At 36.0% G+C, this 16,408-nt stretch overlaps 1 protein-coding gene across 1 annotated transcript; it reads left to right on the forward strand.

Moving 5' to 3' along the window:
- The first annotated feature begins 1,579 nt into the window (after window positions 1-1,579).
- On the forward strand, window positions 1,580-16,006 carry LOC145586061 (PH, RCC1 and FYVE domains-containing protein 1-like). Its single transcript, XM_081642781.1, has 9 exons — window positions 1,580-2,203; window positions 3,681-3,767; window positions 6,149-6,238; window positions 7,037-7,117; window positions 8,360-8,548; window positions 8,663-10,777; window positions 12,497-12,643; window positions 13,908-14,287; window positions 15,174-16,006. Exons 1-9 carry the CDS (start codon window positions 2,153-2,155, stop codon window positions 15,304-15,306), a joined length of 3,273 nt encoding a protein of 1,090 aa, XP_081498907.1. The 5' UTR covers window positions 1,580-2,152; the 3' UTR covers window positions 15,307-16,006.
- The last annotated feature ends 402 nt before the right edge of the window (window positions 16,007-16,408 follow it).

Raw genomic sequence — 16,408 nt, forward strand, 5'->3', positions numbered from 1 at the left:
GATTTAGTCCAAATCCGGTCCAATCTGATATAAAATTCGATTTTCAATTTTCCAATCTGATCCAATCCGAATTTCTCTCCCAATCCAATCCGAATTAAACTTCGGTTATTTGGATCCGATCCGAAAATTCGAAATTATAATATATTTTTTTAGCGTCTAATACGATTATAAAAATTAAGCTTTAATATAAATACAAGTCTTCAAAATCATGATTAAAATAAATTGCTCAACATCAAGTCATTAATTAAATAAGACAAAGTCTCCCTAATTAATTTTATGTAGTAGTTAGTATTTGAGCTAAATTTCAAAAAACAAAGAAATCCATATTTATACAAGCTTAGGGTTTGTTTGACATCATTGTGGTTTTCTGTTTTTTTTTGTTTTGTTTTTTAAAATCATATGATATATGTTATATAATGAATCAAAAATTAGTCAATTTAATTAAAATCATGATAATTTTGAAAACTGACAACCAAAAAGTGAAACACACCTTTTTCTTGTTTCCTATTTTTGGTTTTTTGTTTTCAAAAAAAAAATTGAAAATTGAAAACAAAAAACAATGCCAAACAAGCACTTAATTTTACAATTCGGTTTTCAATTTGGATTGGATCCAATTTGAGTCAATTCGATCCAATTCAAAAATCCGAATTTTCAAAAGTTCTCATTCTGATCCAATCCGCTTTAAAGTTTGGATCCGATTTGAATTTAATAGCTAAGGAACTTTTCCGAAGCTCGGCTACTTCGCGAATAATTCGATTTGGATTGGTTTGGATTTCGATTTTAATCCATATTATGGACACCCTAGATAGGGCGGGTACAACCTAAAATCCACCCCCGCCCCATCTCCCATGGTGGGTATGGTTTTTATCCCTATTCCCGCCCCACCACCCGCCAAACCGAGACCCATCCCCGCCCCATCGATGGGGCGGGTCTCCTACTCGACCTACCCCACTGACATCCCTAATCACAAAAGATCTCCTTTATATTTGGTAATATGACTATTTTTTTCACAACAACATACACAAGATAAGAAAATCATTATATATTAGGTTTAAAAATAGTGAAACTAAGTTTACAAACATTAGTAATTTCGTGTGCACAATGGATATGATCTCAACCTTGAGTAGAACACGTTATTGGAAGAATATACTAGTTTTTCTTATGTCCTAAATTGTTCCATTCTAGTCTTCCTCCCATTTTCTTAAATTTTCCATTTGTTTATTCATCATGCGAATTATCTGATTAGGTGCTTAAGCTATTGCAAAGAGGGGACTAGTGATTGCTGCTAGGTGAGATGGGTGTTCAAGAGTAACATTGTTATTTAACCATATCAAACATACTAAACATATCTTAATTACAAGTATCAAGACATTTCCATTTTAGGAAAATATAATAATTAAAAAAAAACGATAAAATTATAAGTAAATATATACCGAGTACAAGATCACATACGCTACACATAACAAGCTTGCAACAAACTTTTAAGTAAAACACTTCAAAATAATTAACTATAAACAGGATCAAAATAATAACTAAAATAACTAAATCAACTAGTATTAGTCTAATCTAATTGACTATTATTAGTTTATTACTAATACTAATTATACTTAGCTGAATCACCTCTTTCTTTTTCTCTCTTTCTCTCTCCTCCCAACTTTTTTTTGACTCCTTCCAGTAGCTCAAGGACCCATCTCTTTTTTAACTCACTGTTGATACTTCAAAAAAAAAAAAAAAAAAAATTCTCTCTTTTCTTTTTCTTTTTCCTTTTCTTTCTCTCTCCTCTCAATTCTTCCCCAAATTCTTTGATACTCTCCACTTGCCTCGAATTTCTTCTCTTACGAAACCCTAACTTCATTCATCATATTCTCTTCTTCAGCTTCTTCGATCGAATTTTAGCCCTAATTTTCTGCTTTTTGCTGTAAATTTGTACTATCGATTTTTTTTTTTTTCCATTGATTCTTTTTTTTGTTGCGAATTTCTCCATTTTTGAGCTGTAATTTGAATGAATCTGAAGCTCAGTGAACTGTTTGAAGCACAAAATGTGAGTGTTTTGATGACTGATTTTGAGTAGAATTACTATGGCGGAATTTGCGGTTTTAGAGAGAGAAAGTGGTCGGTGAATGGTGATTACTGTTGTTGGAGGTAGACTACCATGAATGCCGATCAAGCTAGAGCTGGACCTGTGGAGAGAGATATTGAGTTGGTAATTTCACTATTTTATTATTTGATTTTATTTTTTATATTATTTTTGATATTTTTTTTTTTGATGATTTCATGCATTATTTGGTACGGATTTCTGCGTACTAGATTCTCAATCATATTGCAATTATTCTGATAATTTTTGGATATAATATTAGTATTATTTTTGTAAGAGAAGAATTATTCGTTGTATTTGAAGAAATTATTTGTTTCTATATATATATTTCTGCTAAATTTGGGCGTACTAAACGACATCTAGATGCTGGCACGTTTACTTGTGATTTCGAAATTTTTTATAATTTGAATATTTATATTCTCAATTATTGTCTTCAATTTGCCACGATTAACACGTTATAATGCTTTCTTATGGTTGTTTGTTTGAAACTGGAGGCATTTGGAGCAGTTTTAACTGTTTTACTAAATTCGAGCCACGGCATCTCGTGAGGTCGTTGTTTGATGTAATATCAGAGTGAATGATTTGGAATATCTGGATAATGAAGCTCAATGATTATAAATCTATGTGAAAAGACATAGTTACGATTGCTGGCTCTAGTTTCCGTAAAAAACGGTTCATATTTGTAGCATGAGGATGATTTAGGATTTTAGCTAATCTAGATTGTCATCATATCATTTCAATATCATATATGATGTTTTTAGGAACATATTGTATTATGTAGCTTTATCATACTGCTGATGTTCACTTTTTGGACCGCCTACCTTATTAATCAACTAAAATTGTGGAAAATTTGAACCTCATGACATCAAATGGCTGGAGGATAAGGATGAGTTTGTGGAAACCAATTTAGTCTCGTATTGACATTCTGCCCACAAGTACCCATACCACCCAGACCTTGCATGAGCTTGTTCATGTTTTAACTCATTCCACCAAATGTAACTGATGGACAGCTATTAGCAAATGATGGAGGTTAGTGCATCTTAGGGGATGGTTTGCGTCAATAGTATTAATCTCTTCGGTCAGTTTGATCTTATACATTTTCTTCTTTGCATCTGCTGTTCATACGAGGACCAACAATAGCAAAGAGGTCATTTTTGTAACAGGGGATGCCCTGGTGGGATATAATCCATCAAAAGTATGTTATACAGTGTTAATTTCATTTCTACATGTCACTACTCACCGTTAGTAAAATAAATGATTTGTTTCTATAACTGCCAGTAAGAAAAAGATTGATAAAATGCATTCTTGTATTGACGTGTTAAAAAATGAGGGCAACCAATAATGGATGATTTGTGTTTGCTAGCTTAGAGAGTTGACATTTCCTAATCTTGAAAACTTGAAGATTGTCTAACAGGAGTAACTTTATTTTTCATTTTTGATTTTTGATTTTTTTTTTTTTATTATTATAAATTTTTAAGCATTCCTTCATTGGTAATGTTAAGCTCTTGTTATGCACTGATCCTTTTCTCCTTGCTAAATTTCCAAGTTTCTAAAGAAAGCCACTTTACTTGTTTATCTATTGTAGGCAATCACTGCTCTGAAGAAGGGAACAAATTTACTGAAGTACGGGCGTAGAGGAAAGCCAAAGTTCTGCCCTTTCAGATTGTCTAATGTAAGCTAATTTTATAGAACTTCTGTAAATTTAGCTCATTTCTACATCTTGTTGGATGGTTAATATTTTCTTTGTTATGAATTGCAAATCTTCACTTTCACATTTTCATTTTCTTGCACTATGTATGATGTATATCTTGGTACAATGGATGCATACATTTCTTGAACATAGATTGTTTATGAACTGGCATCTATTGTACTGAAACATTTTGCTTATCGTTTTCTATAAAAAATTTCTGCAGTTTCTTATGTAATTTTATGTGTTTTGACTTTGTATCTTAATTGAAATTATCTTGTCATTTTATCAATAATTATTTGTTCTCTTGTGATTCTCATAGAATATTTTCTTTCCTTTTATTTTTAGTTAGTTACTTCATTTTTAGATAATTCAAAGAGACTTGATTTCTTATACTATCTTTGTGGTGGTTTGTAAAACCACATGTTATTTTTACTCATTAGAGTGCCACTTAAACTTGTGAGCATGTACAGAATCAGCATGACAGCATGAATGGCCTTGGGCCTTTTGATGAATACTTTCCTGTAATTCTGGTGATGATAATGGAAATCTTGATGCACAAATTGCTGCTTATACTTTATGGAGTGCCCTTCCTTTTACTTCTGAGCATGTAAATGCAGAATCAACATTAGTAGCCTTAAACGTTAAACCTTTTGATGGATACTTCCCCTGTTAACTAAGGTAAGCCCAACACTGTGACAACTGACAAGCTTGGGAAGACGGGGAATTGGGACACATAGTGGGTTTGAATTTTTACTTTGTAGTTAAGAGTCATGATAGAGATTGTAGGTAAGTGAGAATATTCGACAAACATGAGTTACACGTCTGCGCACAAAGTGGCTAGTCCTTCTGAAGGCTTCCTGAGGCAAACAAGAGCTACTGCTTGTGATTTGAAAGCCCGCACGTTTGGTGCAAGTTTCTGCATGTCAGTGCAGATGCTACTGACTTCATGATGTGTTTTACTTTGCGGTTTTGTGGTATGCTTGCAAGTTGCAAATTTCTCAGTTCTGATTGTATTGGGAACTAAACGATTGCCTTATTATAAATTGATTAGGATACAGTTTTATGTTCTAATATATATATTGTACTAGATATTTTTAGATGCTGGAATAGTTTCCGAAGTTGATTAATGGTCTAGGATTTCCATCCTCTAATTAAAGACTAAAGAGGGATTGGAGATCTTTTTCTTGTGTGCCTAGCTAGAAGAAAACAATTTTACTCTAAAATCCGGTGTGAATTACAAATACCATGAGAGTTCTGATTGAGGAAATTGTAATTGTGGGCAAGCTGTGAGAGGTCGCTAAAGGGAGTTACTGCTCAAAAGTTGATGGTTTTTCCTCTCTTTTGGTGAGGGGAGGCTTTTTTCATGTAAAATTGCATTTGTTGTGTACTTGTTCGCACTTTTGATTGTTCATATCTTATTTATTGTTGTTTTTGCTTCCACTAATCCTTACATTCTCTGAAATCCTAGTGGTACTGATGTCATTAAATTATAGAAGAATATTTCTTTTTTTTTGAAGGGAATGCTGTACCTTATACACGTGGACATGATTTAATCACTAAAATCTATTACTAATCAACATATAACATAAAGTGTTAATTCAAGATGCTGCAAAGGTTAAGATTTAGGCTCTATTATTATATTCCTTGCACTACCTTTCCCCTGATTTCTCATTTTTGGCATTGTTTGGTGCAGCTGCATCTCCCACATGAATAAATAGTCGTATAAACACCAGTGAGAAATGTTGCAATGATTTCTACAAGAGCTTCCATATCTTATAGATTAAGCAATTCATGTGTGGAAGTAGAATTTTGTGCTTGAAACTTTCAATGGTTCAATTGATTGGAAGTTCTTGCGATTTAAAATTATTTGCTGAGGCCTGAAGGTCCTGTAGGTGTTTTCTCTAATCCTCCTTTTGTGCACGAATGTTGCTGTACTTTTTGGAAAATATGTTATATTCATAGTAATTTTTAATCTTTACATGATCTGTCTTTTGTGGATTGTGTAGCTCAGTAACATGGGTAATCGTTCTATTATCTGAGTTAATTTCTTTCTTTTTGTTTCCCTCATCAATTGATTTGTGTTACTTTTGTCAGTGAACTGAAGAATAGTAAAGAGCATTGTGTAACTTTTGTAAAAGAAGGCAAAGTGTAGAATTCATCAGTACATTTAATCCTTATGACTAATATATCTGTTCTCATACAGTTTCTCCTTTAACCTAAATCCTTATACAACAAAATAATATACATTTCTCACGTGTTTTACCTTTCAAATTAAATGCTATCCTGATTTTGAGCTGTAGAAAGATGAATCTTTTGTATGTCTAATGCTGTTGTTACATAATTTATAATCTTATATATTTCAGGATGAATCTGTTCTAGTATGGTACTCTGGGAATGAGGAGAAACATCTAAAGCTCAGTCATGTTTCCAGAATAATTCCTGGACAGCGCACAGTAAGCATTTTTCACCTTGTCATCATCTTGAATGTTATGGCCTACTTTGTGCAGTTGTTTGCAAATTATCAATGCTTTAGTGGTACTGGTTAACCTCAAGGTAGTACATTTTTTTAACTAGTGCAGTATTGCTTCATTCTAAAAAGGTTTCTCATGTGTATATGCCATTGACTTTTACGGAATACTTCAAGCACAAATAAATGGGTACTGTGTAAAAAGGGGCGGGTTAAAGCTAATTTGTGATAGATCATTGAACTTTAGGATGAACTGACTCTCAAATTTGAATAATGCGAAAGTTGCTAAGTCTTTTCTAACTGCTGAAGATATTACCAATGTTATTGTGTTATCTGCAATCTGCTTTATTGTCCCACTATGCCCTGGACATGTACTTGGATTCATGCTTTGTAGAGATATTGTTGCGTATTTGTATCTAGCTTCTGTAAAGTATTGTCCAAAAAATTTTACGCTCATAAACACATTGGTGTTAGGAAAAGGAAAGGAGAAGGGTTTGAGGGAGTTTTCAGCATCAATATGTAATACTTATGCATCTTTCAACCAATAGGTGTAGAGTTTTTATTTCCCCCTATTCTTGCTTGCTTACTGGAAAACAGTGTGCTGGGTTAACAGTATGTCAGACTATATATCACACTTTATCTTGAGATTTGGGAGGTTTTCTATCCTCCCTTACCACCATCTATATTTTTACTTGGCTGGATGTCAAGACAAGACACATGTATTGATTATTTCATGAATATATTACAGATTTAAGCTTATACTGATAAAAGCTCTGTTATGCAGCCTATTTTTCAGAGATATCCTCGACCTGAGAAGGAATATCAGTCATTTTCTCTTATATACAGTGATCGTTCTTTGGATGTGGTGAGTTATCTCCGTTAATTCTGTCTTTGTACTTTTGTTTTAGATGAAAGCAACCAAATTACTGAACTCCTTGAGTGGTCATATACATTTGTCTAATTCAATCTGTCCTGTCAATCCTATGTAACTTGGTAACTAATAAAGAAACAAATACTTTTTTTTTTTTTTTTTTTTGGGGGGGGGGGGGGGGTGGTGGTGGGGAAAGGGAACATTAAAAGAGAGCTTGGGAAGAGAGAAGCAAACATAAACATAAATAATCAATCCTATGTAACTTGGTAACTAATAAAGAAACCAATTAATTTTTTATTTTTAATTGGGGGTGGGGGGTTGTGGTGGAGAAAGGGAACATTAAAAGAGAGCTTAGGAAGAGAGAAGCAAACAAAAACATAAATAATCTTCTGATCCTATAACCCGGGACCTCTGGAATCCTGCATTATTTTTACTCATTGAACATGCCACACATTGATCTAAACCAAGTTATATAAACATTTTTTTTTTTTATCCCTTCACAGCCTGGTAGGGGCTACCCCTCTTCCCCCTCCACCTTTTTTCGTACCTTAACATTGTAAATGTACAGTGAAGAATCAAGATATGTTGAAACCCAAACTCCAATATTTTGTGGAGTGCTTTCCAGAAATTAGGGTGTGTAGGATTTTCAGCAGCTTAATATTGAGAAATTTGATGCTGGACATCAGTAGTCATCACAAGGTTCTTCCAGGATGAAGTTGTGGATCAAATAACTTTAATGGATACTTAATTTCTGCATCTTGCACAAAGTTATTTTCCGTCGTTAAAATCTAAGACAAGAAGCTTGGATGGTTAGAGGAGAAACCCAACTGTGTTTAGGAGTTTCATCTGTATTTGGTCTGATCTACCCAAATGTTTCTTTGTAACGTGAGGTAGAGAATTAAGAAGCAGTTAAGTTGTGACTAGTTGCATCCAGGTGTCTATGGTACCTGTTAAGAGTTGTTACGGGTCTTTGATCTGTTCTACTATATGGATGGAATGGTTCCATCTCTAATCTGCATCTTTCTATCTGCAATACTGCATTGATTTTTTGATGTATTTTGCTGGCTGCTTGAAGAGTTGGTATAGTGGCACCACTGGCACCAGCTCTATTCCACTCTTCTGGGACCATGCACTGTTGTCATAGCCTCCAGTTGAGGAGGCTGGTTCCGGCTTCCTCTTTACCTTTTATGTAGGTTGAAGAACAAAGAATAAAAAATATGGTATGTTCATTTGCAGATTTGTAAGGATAAAGATGAAGCTGAAGTCTGGTTTACTGGCCTAAAAGCACTAATATCACGTTATCATCGAAGACCAAGAGTAGATCCAAGAAGTGGACTTTCGTCTGAAGCAAATAGTCCAAAAGCTCAAACCCAGAGGAGTTCTCCCTTAAGTTCTCCCTTTGGTAGTGGTGATGGTTCACAAAAGGTGGTCTTTTGCAGTTTCCTAATTGCTGATCACCTAATTGAATTTTGACTATCTAGTGTAATAACGAGATCCGTTTTTTTTTTTTTTGTTATTTATTTTTTATATATTTATCAGGATGGATTGGATCCCCTTTATCCCTACGAGAGTCCTCAAAAAAATGGCTTGGAGACTGCACTGTCAGATGCAATTTTGTATACAGTACCTGCAAAAAGTTTTATGCCCCCAGAATCGGCATCTAGCTCTGTCCATTCCTTTTCTTCTGGAGGTTTTGATGGCTTAAATGGACGCAGCAAATGCAATGGTGCTGATACTTTTCGTGTGAGTCTTTCAAGTGCTGTTAGCTCATCGAGCCATGGCTCTGGTCATGATGATGGTGATGCTCTAGGAGATGTTTACATTTGGGGGGAAGGCTCGGGAGATGGTATTCTTGGTGGTGGAGCCTATAGAATTGAAAGTTCTTTGGGTGTGAAGTTGGACTCGTGTAGGCCTAAAACATTGGACTCAGCTGTACTTCTTGATGTTCAGAATATAGCATGTGGTGGAAGGCATGCTGCCTTGGTGACAAAACAAGGAGAAGTTTTCACATGGGGAGAAGAATCAGGAGGCAGACTTGGTCATGGTGTGGATTCTGATGTCTCACATCCAAAGCTTGTCGATGCTCTTAAGAGCACCAATATTGAACTTGTCGCTTGTGGAGAAAATCATTCCTGTGCTGTATCACTTTCTGGTGATTTGTACATATGGGGTGGCAGAAAATACAGTTTTGGTCTTTCTGGACAAGGTGATGAAATGAGTCATTGGATCCCGAAGAGGTTGATTGGACCATTGGAAGGCATACATGTCTCTTCAATTTCCTGTGGACCTTGGCATACTGCCATTGTAACCTCAGCTGGACAGCTTTTCACTTTTGGTGATGGAACCTTCGGTGTCCTTGGCCATGGGGATCGTAAAAGTTTTTCTGCTCCAAGAGAAGTTGAATCTCTAAAGGGCTTGCGAACGGTACGTGCAGCTTGTGGTGTGTGGCATACTGCTGCAGTTGTTGAAGTTATGGTGGGAAATTCAAGTTCAAGCAATTGCTCGTCAGGCAAATTGTTCACTTGGGGTGATGGGGATAAGGGTCGCCTTGGACATGGGGATAAGGAAGCAAAACTTGTGCCTACCTGTGTTGCAGCCCTGGTTGATCCCAATTTTTGTCAGGTTGCTTGCGGCCATAGCTTGACTGTCGCACTTACAACCACTGGCCAGGTTTACACAATGGGTAGTCCCGTCTATGGTCAATTAGGAAATCCTCAAGCAGACGGGAAGCTACCTGTTCGAGTAGATGGAAAGCTTGTAAAAAGCTTTGTCGAGGAGATCTCTTGTGGGGCTTATCATGTTGCTGCTTTAACTTCAAGAACTGAAGTTTACACCTGGGGAAAGGGCGCAAATGGTAGATTAGGTCATGGGGACACAGATGACAAAAATAGCCCGACATTAGTTGAAGCATTGAAAGACAAACAAGTCAAAAGTATTGCATGTGGAACAAATTTTACTGCAGCTGTTTGTCTTCATAAGTGGGTATCAGGTGTTGATCAGTCTCTGTGCTCTGGATGCCGAGTAGCTTTCAATTTCAAGAAAAAAAGACACAACTGCTACAATTGTGGCCTTGTATTTTGTCACTCATGCAGCAGCAGAAAGTCCCTTAAGGCTTCAATGGCACCTAATCCTAATAAACCTTATCGTGTCTGTGATAATTGCTTTGGAAAACTAAGGAAATCCATAGAAAATGACTCATCTTCTATCTCTTCTTTGAGTAGGAGAGGAAGTATGAATCAGCGAGGTAACCAGAACTTTGACAATGAGGACAAAAATGGTCCACAGGCCCTTGTGCCGCTAGGTAAGTATTCTCCAATGGACTCCTTCAAGGAAACAGAAAGTGTGTCTTTCAAGAGGAACAAGAAATTAGAATTCAACAGCAGTCGTGTGTCCCCCCTTCCAAATGGATTCACTCATTGGGGTGCACTTAGCACTTCCAAATCTGGGTCATCGAAGAAATTTTTTTCTGCCTCTCTTCCTGGGTCACGCATAGTTTCTCGAGCAACTTCACCAACATCAAGACGTTCTAGCCCTCCTCGAGCTGCGACACCAAGTCCAACTATGGTAGTACTTTCTTCACCAAACAAAGTTTTGGATGATGCTAAGAGGACCAATGATCATCTCAGTCAAGAAGTTCTGAAACTTAGAGCTCAGGTACACGTGATTGTTAATTCTCACTTAAGCTGCTGTTATGATTCTTTAGCATGCAGCCGATGCAGGGCATTTCTTTTTTCTTTGCCCCTTTTAAGGTCAAATGACCTTTGAGAGAATGTAGTTTCCCAACTAAAATGAATCTTCCCACCCCCCCTGCCCCTTTAAACATAGCATAGACATGCAATACATATGTCATGAGAAATTTGGTTAGATTGAGTATTACATGCCACTAATACATTTTGTTAGATACAAAGTTTATTGTAATAAATTGTAAAAAGTTATATTTACTTTACTATGGGAAGGTCAACTTATATAAATTTTTGCTGTACACAAATAATTTTCCAAGGGGAATGTATTCCTGAGCCTTTTCTCTTCCTCTTTCTCTGTTGAGACTCTGAATGCCAGATGTTGTATTTTCTGTCAAAAAATCTAGCTTATAACGAAGTAACATTTACTCATATCTCACAAAGAATTTCTCCTATCGTTATATTTTTTACTTTTTTCTTTTTACATTTTCAATTTCTAGTATGTCAGAGGTATTAGCTATTCGGAGAGCACCATATTGTATCCTTGAAAGTATTGGGACTCTGGAACTTGTATTGTAGTATGTGGAACCTACAATTTGATGTGGCTGTGTTGTAGGAAAATTAGGTGACCTAGATGCAACTTGGTTTATAGGCCTCTTTAAGGGGCCCAAGTTTGGGATCTTTGGTTTTAATGAACAGCTATTTGGTGGTGGGAGTTCTTTTGGTGGTTTCCTACAGAAGCTTATCCCCTTAGTTGATAAATAAAGATCCAGCAAAGGAGCCTGTTGTTTTGGTCGGAAGCACACCCTTCTAATAGTTGCACAGATGTTCTGGTGAATGAAGAAAACTTAGCCTGCTTTGCCCTATTGTTATCTTGGCCATTTCCAGATTGTTGTGTTGACTTATAGGAGGGATAAGTTTGAACCTCTTTGGAGGTGCTTTTTGGGGCAATTATGTGGGTTTTTGTAGTTTACAAAGAATGACCTTAGGGTTGCATAAATGACTACATTTTTTGCTACTTCGAATTCGATAGTTTTCCCACTTGTCTTGGGAAACTGCTTTTTTTATTTTTATTTGGATTTCTTGGGATATTCTTTCAATGTGGATGGTATGCTCTTTCATCTTAAGGGTTTATGTTGAGATGACTCCAGGTCTCTGTTGTGACATTTTCTTTTGTGTACTGATTGCACCCATTTTGACATTTGCCAGAATTCACTTGTCTTACTTTGTCCAAATTTTCTACTAATATATATTTCCTATGTTCTTTTTTAATGCAGCATTTGGAATTTTACACTATTGACAGACTCTTTTTTACCCGTCTTTTATGATTTATACGTTTGAAATAATTTAGTCATGTGGGATCTTATTAAATTCGTTTCGATATATACTTTCAAAATATTACCTTATAAGTTGTACTAATGTATAATTTAAGATTTTAATAGAATTTGCATTGGCAAGTGTGAAGTCCCCAACATTGCGATTGAAAACATAGGGTTTGTCCGTATATTTTCAACGTGTCTAATTTCTATTGACCGATGATTTCATATATAAAGAGTCAAAGTCTTGCATTGGCAAATGTGAAGGTCAAAATGGTGCAATTATTTTGAAACAAAGAGGAATATTGCAGCAATGCAATCATATTCTAATATAAAATGTTGCATTTTTTAATCGCCTTTTCTGATTCATAATGCAGGTTGAAGAACTTACACGGAAAACACAACTTCAAGATGTTGAGCTGGAGAAAACTTCAAAACAGTTGACGGAAGCTATAGCAATAGCAGGAGAAGAGACTGCAAAGTGCAAAGCTGCAAAGGAAGTAATCAAGTCACTTACAGCACAAGTAAGGATTATACCATCTAAATGCAATAATGCAATTTATACAATATCTATCTAAGAAAAAACAGCTGCCTTTTTCTATTTTTCATAGTGCATAAAAATATGATATATGTTTTCTGACATGGTTATTGATTTGAACCTCTGCTGAACTATGATGGATGTTTACAAATTTAGCAACATTTTCAATTTATACAATGCAAACTTTCCGAATAATTGATGATAATCTAAAATAAACAGTGCTACTCCATCTGTATCCCGATAAGTTAATGTTATTGTTGTAGTCAGATCATTCATGTACTTGATCATATATGTATACCATTAATTGATAGGGTTGAATTATACACTATCAGCTGCCCTTTATTGGTTGATGGTTCTACAGGGGGTTCATGCTGGAATCTCAAGTAAGAGCTTAGAACTATTACATCTAAACCAGCACCGTACCTTTGATGCTGGGCTTTTTACTGACTATATTGGACCATTAATATTCTGCAGATGATAATAATCTAAAATAAACAGTGCTACTCCATCCGTTACCCGATAAGTGCATCACTTATAACCTAAAAATGACCGTACCTATATAAGTGCATCACTTTCTTATATGGATAAATCTCTCTGTATTTTATTATTTCTCTTACCTCCCACTACCCCACTTGTATTCTTTATCATTTCTCTTTCTTCCGATGGTCCCTGCACATACTCACATTATCATTTTTTAATATAACACTCTCCCACTCATCTTTTATTAACATATATAATTCTCAACTTCACCCACTTACCCATTAAAAATACTCACTTTAGTTTTACTTGCATAAAACTTTCTCCACAATCTAGTGATGCCCTTAAATAGATGTGGAGGGGAGTATCTAGTTAGTGCTTCGTCTGTTTAGGATTATGTGGCTAATTAATATATCATCAATTACAAAGGATTATCTATAGTTTGGCTCAAAATAGATATGACAGGAGAGTTAAGTACAACTAATGCCTCAGTTTGATGAGCCTAGCCAATGAGGTCTGTATGATCAAAACAGAAAATGCAAAAGCAAGACAAGCCAGATTAGACGCTGGAATTACTGTATATAAGTAAAACTACTGAGATGAGAAATTATCATTTCCAGTCCTATTCATATCGTAATTTGTAACCAAAAAAAAAGAGGTGGGGGGGGGGGGGGGGGGGTTGTAGGCTTATTTATAGTACTACTCTGATCATTTTTTGCTTTCTCTGGTTTATTTATACTATTTTGATCATTTTTGCTTTTCTCTGGTTTTAGTTGAAGGAAATGGCTGAGAGGTTGCCTCTTGGAGCAGTAAGAAACAGCAAGACGTCTGTACCAGGTTCCCCAGGGCCAAATCTGTCAAATGATGTTTCTAATGTAATGGATCGACTTAACAGTCCAGTAGCTGTACATGAAATTGGTTTGAATTGGTCAAATCATCATGATTCTTCAAATGGATCGACTACTCCCAGCAGTCGTGCCTCAAATAACCTTGTAACAGGTCAGTTGGAGGCTTCATGCAAAAATAAGAACAGAACATCTGATAGCGAAGCTAATTATGGATCTGAATGGGTTGAGCAAGATGAGCCTGGTGTGTACATCACCCTTGTGTCAATGCCTGACGGTATTAAAGATTTAAAACGCGTCCGCTTCAGGTAATTTGTTGATTGAAATATTCTTATATGTGGAACAGCTAATGTTCTTGAATAAGAATCTAAGTTAATCCAGTGTTAGGTATATGTGCACTTACACTTTGTTTGGATTGAAGGAAATAGAGGGAAAGGAAGGGAAGAGAAATTGAGGGATAGATAATCTCTCATTTGGATTGCAAATGAGGAAGGAAGAGAATTGGGGGGGAAAGAAATGGAGGGATAGAATAGCAAGAAATTTGATCTCTCCAACAATGGAGAGATTTGGAAGGAAAACTCTTCATTCTTCCCTCCCCTCCCCTACCCTTCCCTTCCCACCCCTTCTCCTCCCTCCCCTTCTCCTCCCTCCCCTTCTTTTCCTTCCCCCTAATCTATCCAAACACACTGTTAATGTACAAATAAATTTGATTTTGCTGTCTGATTGGTATTATCGTAGCTTTCCTGCTAACTTCCTTCTGTTGCACCATCTCTGTGTGTGTGTGTGTGTGTGTGTGCGCATGCATTATGAATTTCACTTGTGTTGACCTGATATCTGCTGGCTTGCTACAATTTACTGTAATGTTGATCAACTTTGATTATAAAGGCTCTTAGAGTGTTTTTTTTGCTTGTGGAGCTCTCTAGTAAATATTTAGGTGTTGACAAGAAGGCTAGGTTCTATACTTGCAGTGCTCATTTGTTGCAGACATCTTCCAACCATTGTTTTGCTACCTTAGTGTTATGTTTAATGCTTCCACTGTCTGAAAACTTAATGTGCAGTAATCAATAGACAAAAAAATACAGTGCTTCAATTTAATCATTTTAGGCTCGTTGAAAGTTCCAACCTGTTTATTTTATGTTCTGTGAGTTTTCTTTCCCCTAATTTACAAAGCTATTTTTCCTTGCTGTGACGCAGTCGAAAGAGGTTTAGTGAAAAGGAAGCAGAGCAATGGTGGGCTGCTAACCGAGCTCGAATATATCAGCAGTATGATGTTCCCATGGTTGACAAGGCTGGTATTGGTGTTGGAAGGGAAGGCATAGCACATTGATATAGAGGAAGGCTCCGCTTAACCTTGACCCCCCATATGGCTGAAAATTGGCAGATCATATATCCTATGAAAACAAGGATTAAAGCTTCAGGAACGGTTTGTGTTAACAAATTTAGATTTAGAAATTTTATATTAGTAGAGCAATTGGTCGACCATGCTTAATCCTTGTCATTTGCCCTTTTCATTTTTGCTCATAACAAAGTGTGCTTTCCTTCCTCTTTCTTCTTTTCTAGAGGGAGTTCAGAGTTGCTCATCTTAATGTTAGAAGGTAGAAATTGTATATACTCGAGAGTAGGCTGTCAGTTTCGAATATGGGACGCTATTCTTGTATATTCATTAGCCAAATCATATTCGAATTGTACATCTAATGTTGAAGATTAATCAAGTTTCCGAGCTCCATTGTTCTACCATTCTCTACATCACATTCTTGAGGCTGCGATACTTGGTGTTCTGCTGCATAGTGCTGCTGATGGATTATTGACAGCAACGTTGTGATTCTAATTAACTAGTTTTTGTAACAGCTAACCCAGATCATATATTGTTCAAAATTTGTGGTCCAAGAATATGTTTCAATACAATATGATATGGGAAGGCAACTCTTATACTAGTATTTGTTTTGATGTTTTAACACAGTTCAATACTAACGTCTATACTTCTGAACTACTACTATGATATAATACTACTTCGTATAATTTCTGTAGATTCCGCAATCTATTTCAATCTAAAAAGATCGGCTGGATCAATACATAACCTTCTCACTTTCTATTCAAAAACAAGTCATTTACGTGTTTGTTAACTACATCCTGGGTAATCTAAAGTTCAGCCAAAATTAGAGCAACTGCAGAAAGGAGAGTATCCCGAGTCTTGTTAGAATGAGATGATTAATTGCCATGTGATATCATCCATAGATAAGCTTGTAACCAATGCAGGCAATGTTGAGAAGTATTAGAATCAATCGAAAACACTGAAGGCTGAAAGCAAGACGCGTAAATCGCTTCTTTAATGTGTTCGTCGATCCAACTGAATCTGCATAGCTCCATCCTCTTGGAGCAAGAAAACGGTCTTCATTTAATACCGCCACTGCATTTGCAAGCAACAATAT

The sequence above is a fragment of the Chenopodium album genome, chromosome 16 (genome assembly GCF_948465745.1).
Source record: "Chenopodium album chromosome 16, dcCheAlbu1.1, whole genome shotgun sequence".
NCBI classification, from domain to species: domain Eukaryota; kingdom Viridiplantae; phylum Streptophyta; class Magnoliopsida; order Caryophyllales; family Amaranthaceae; genus Chenopodium; species Chenopodium album.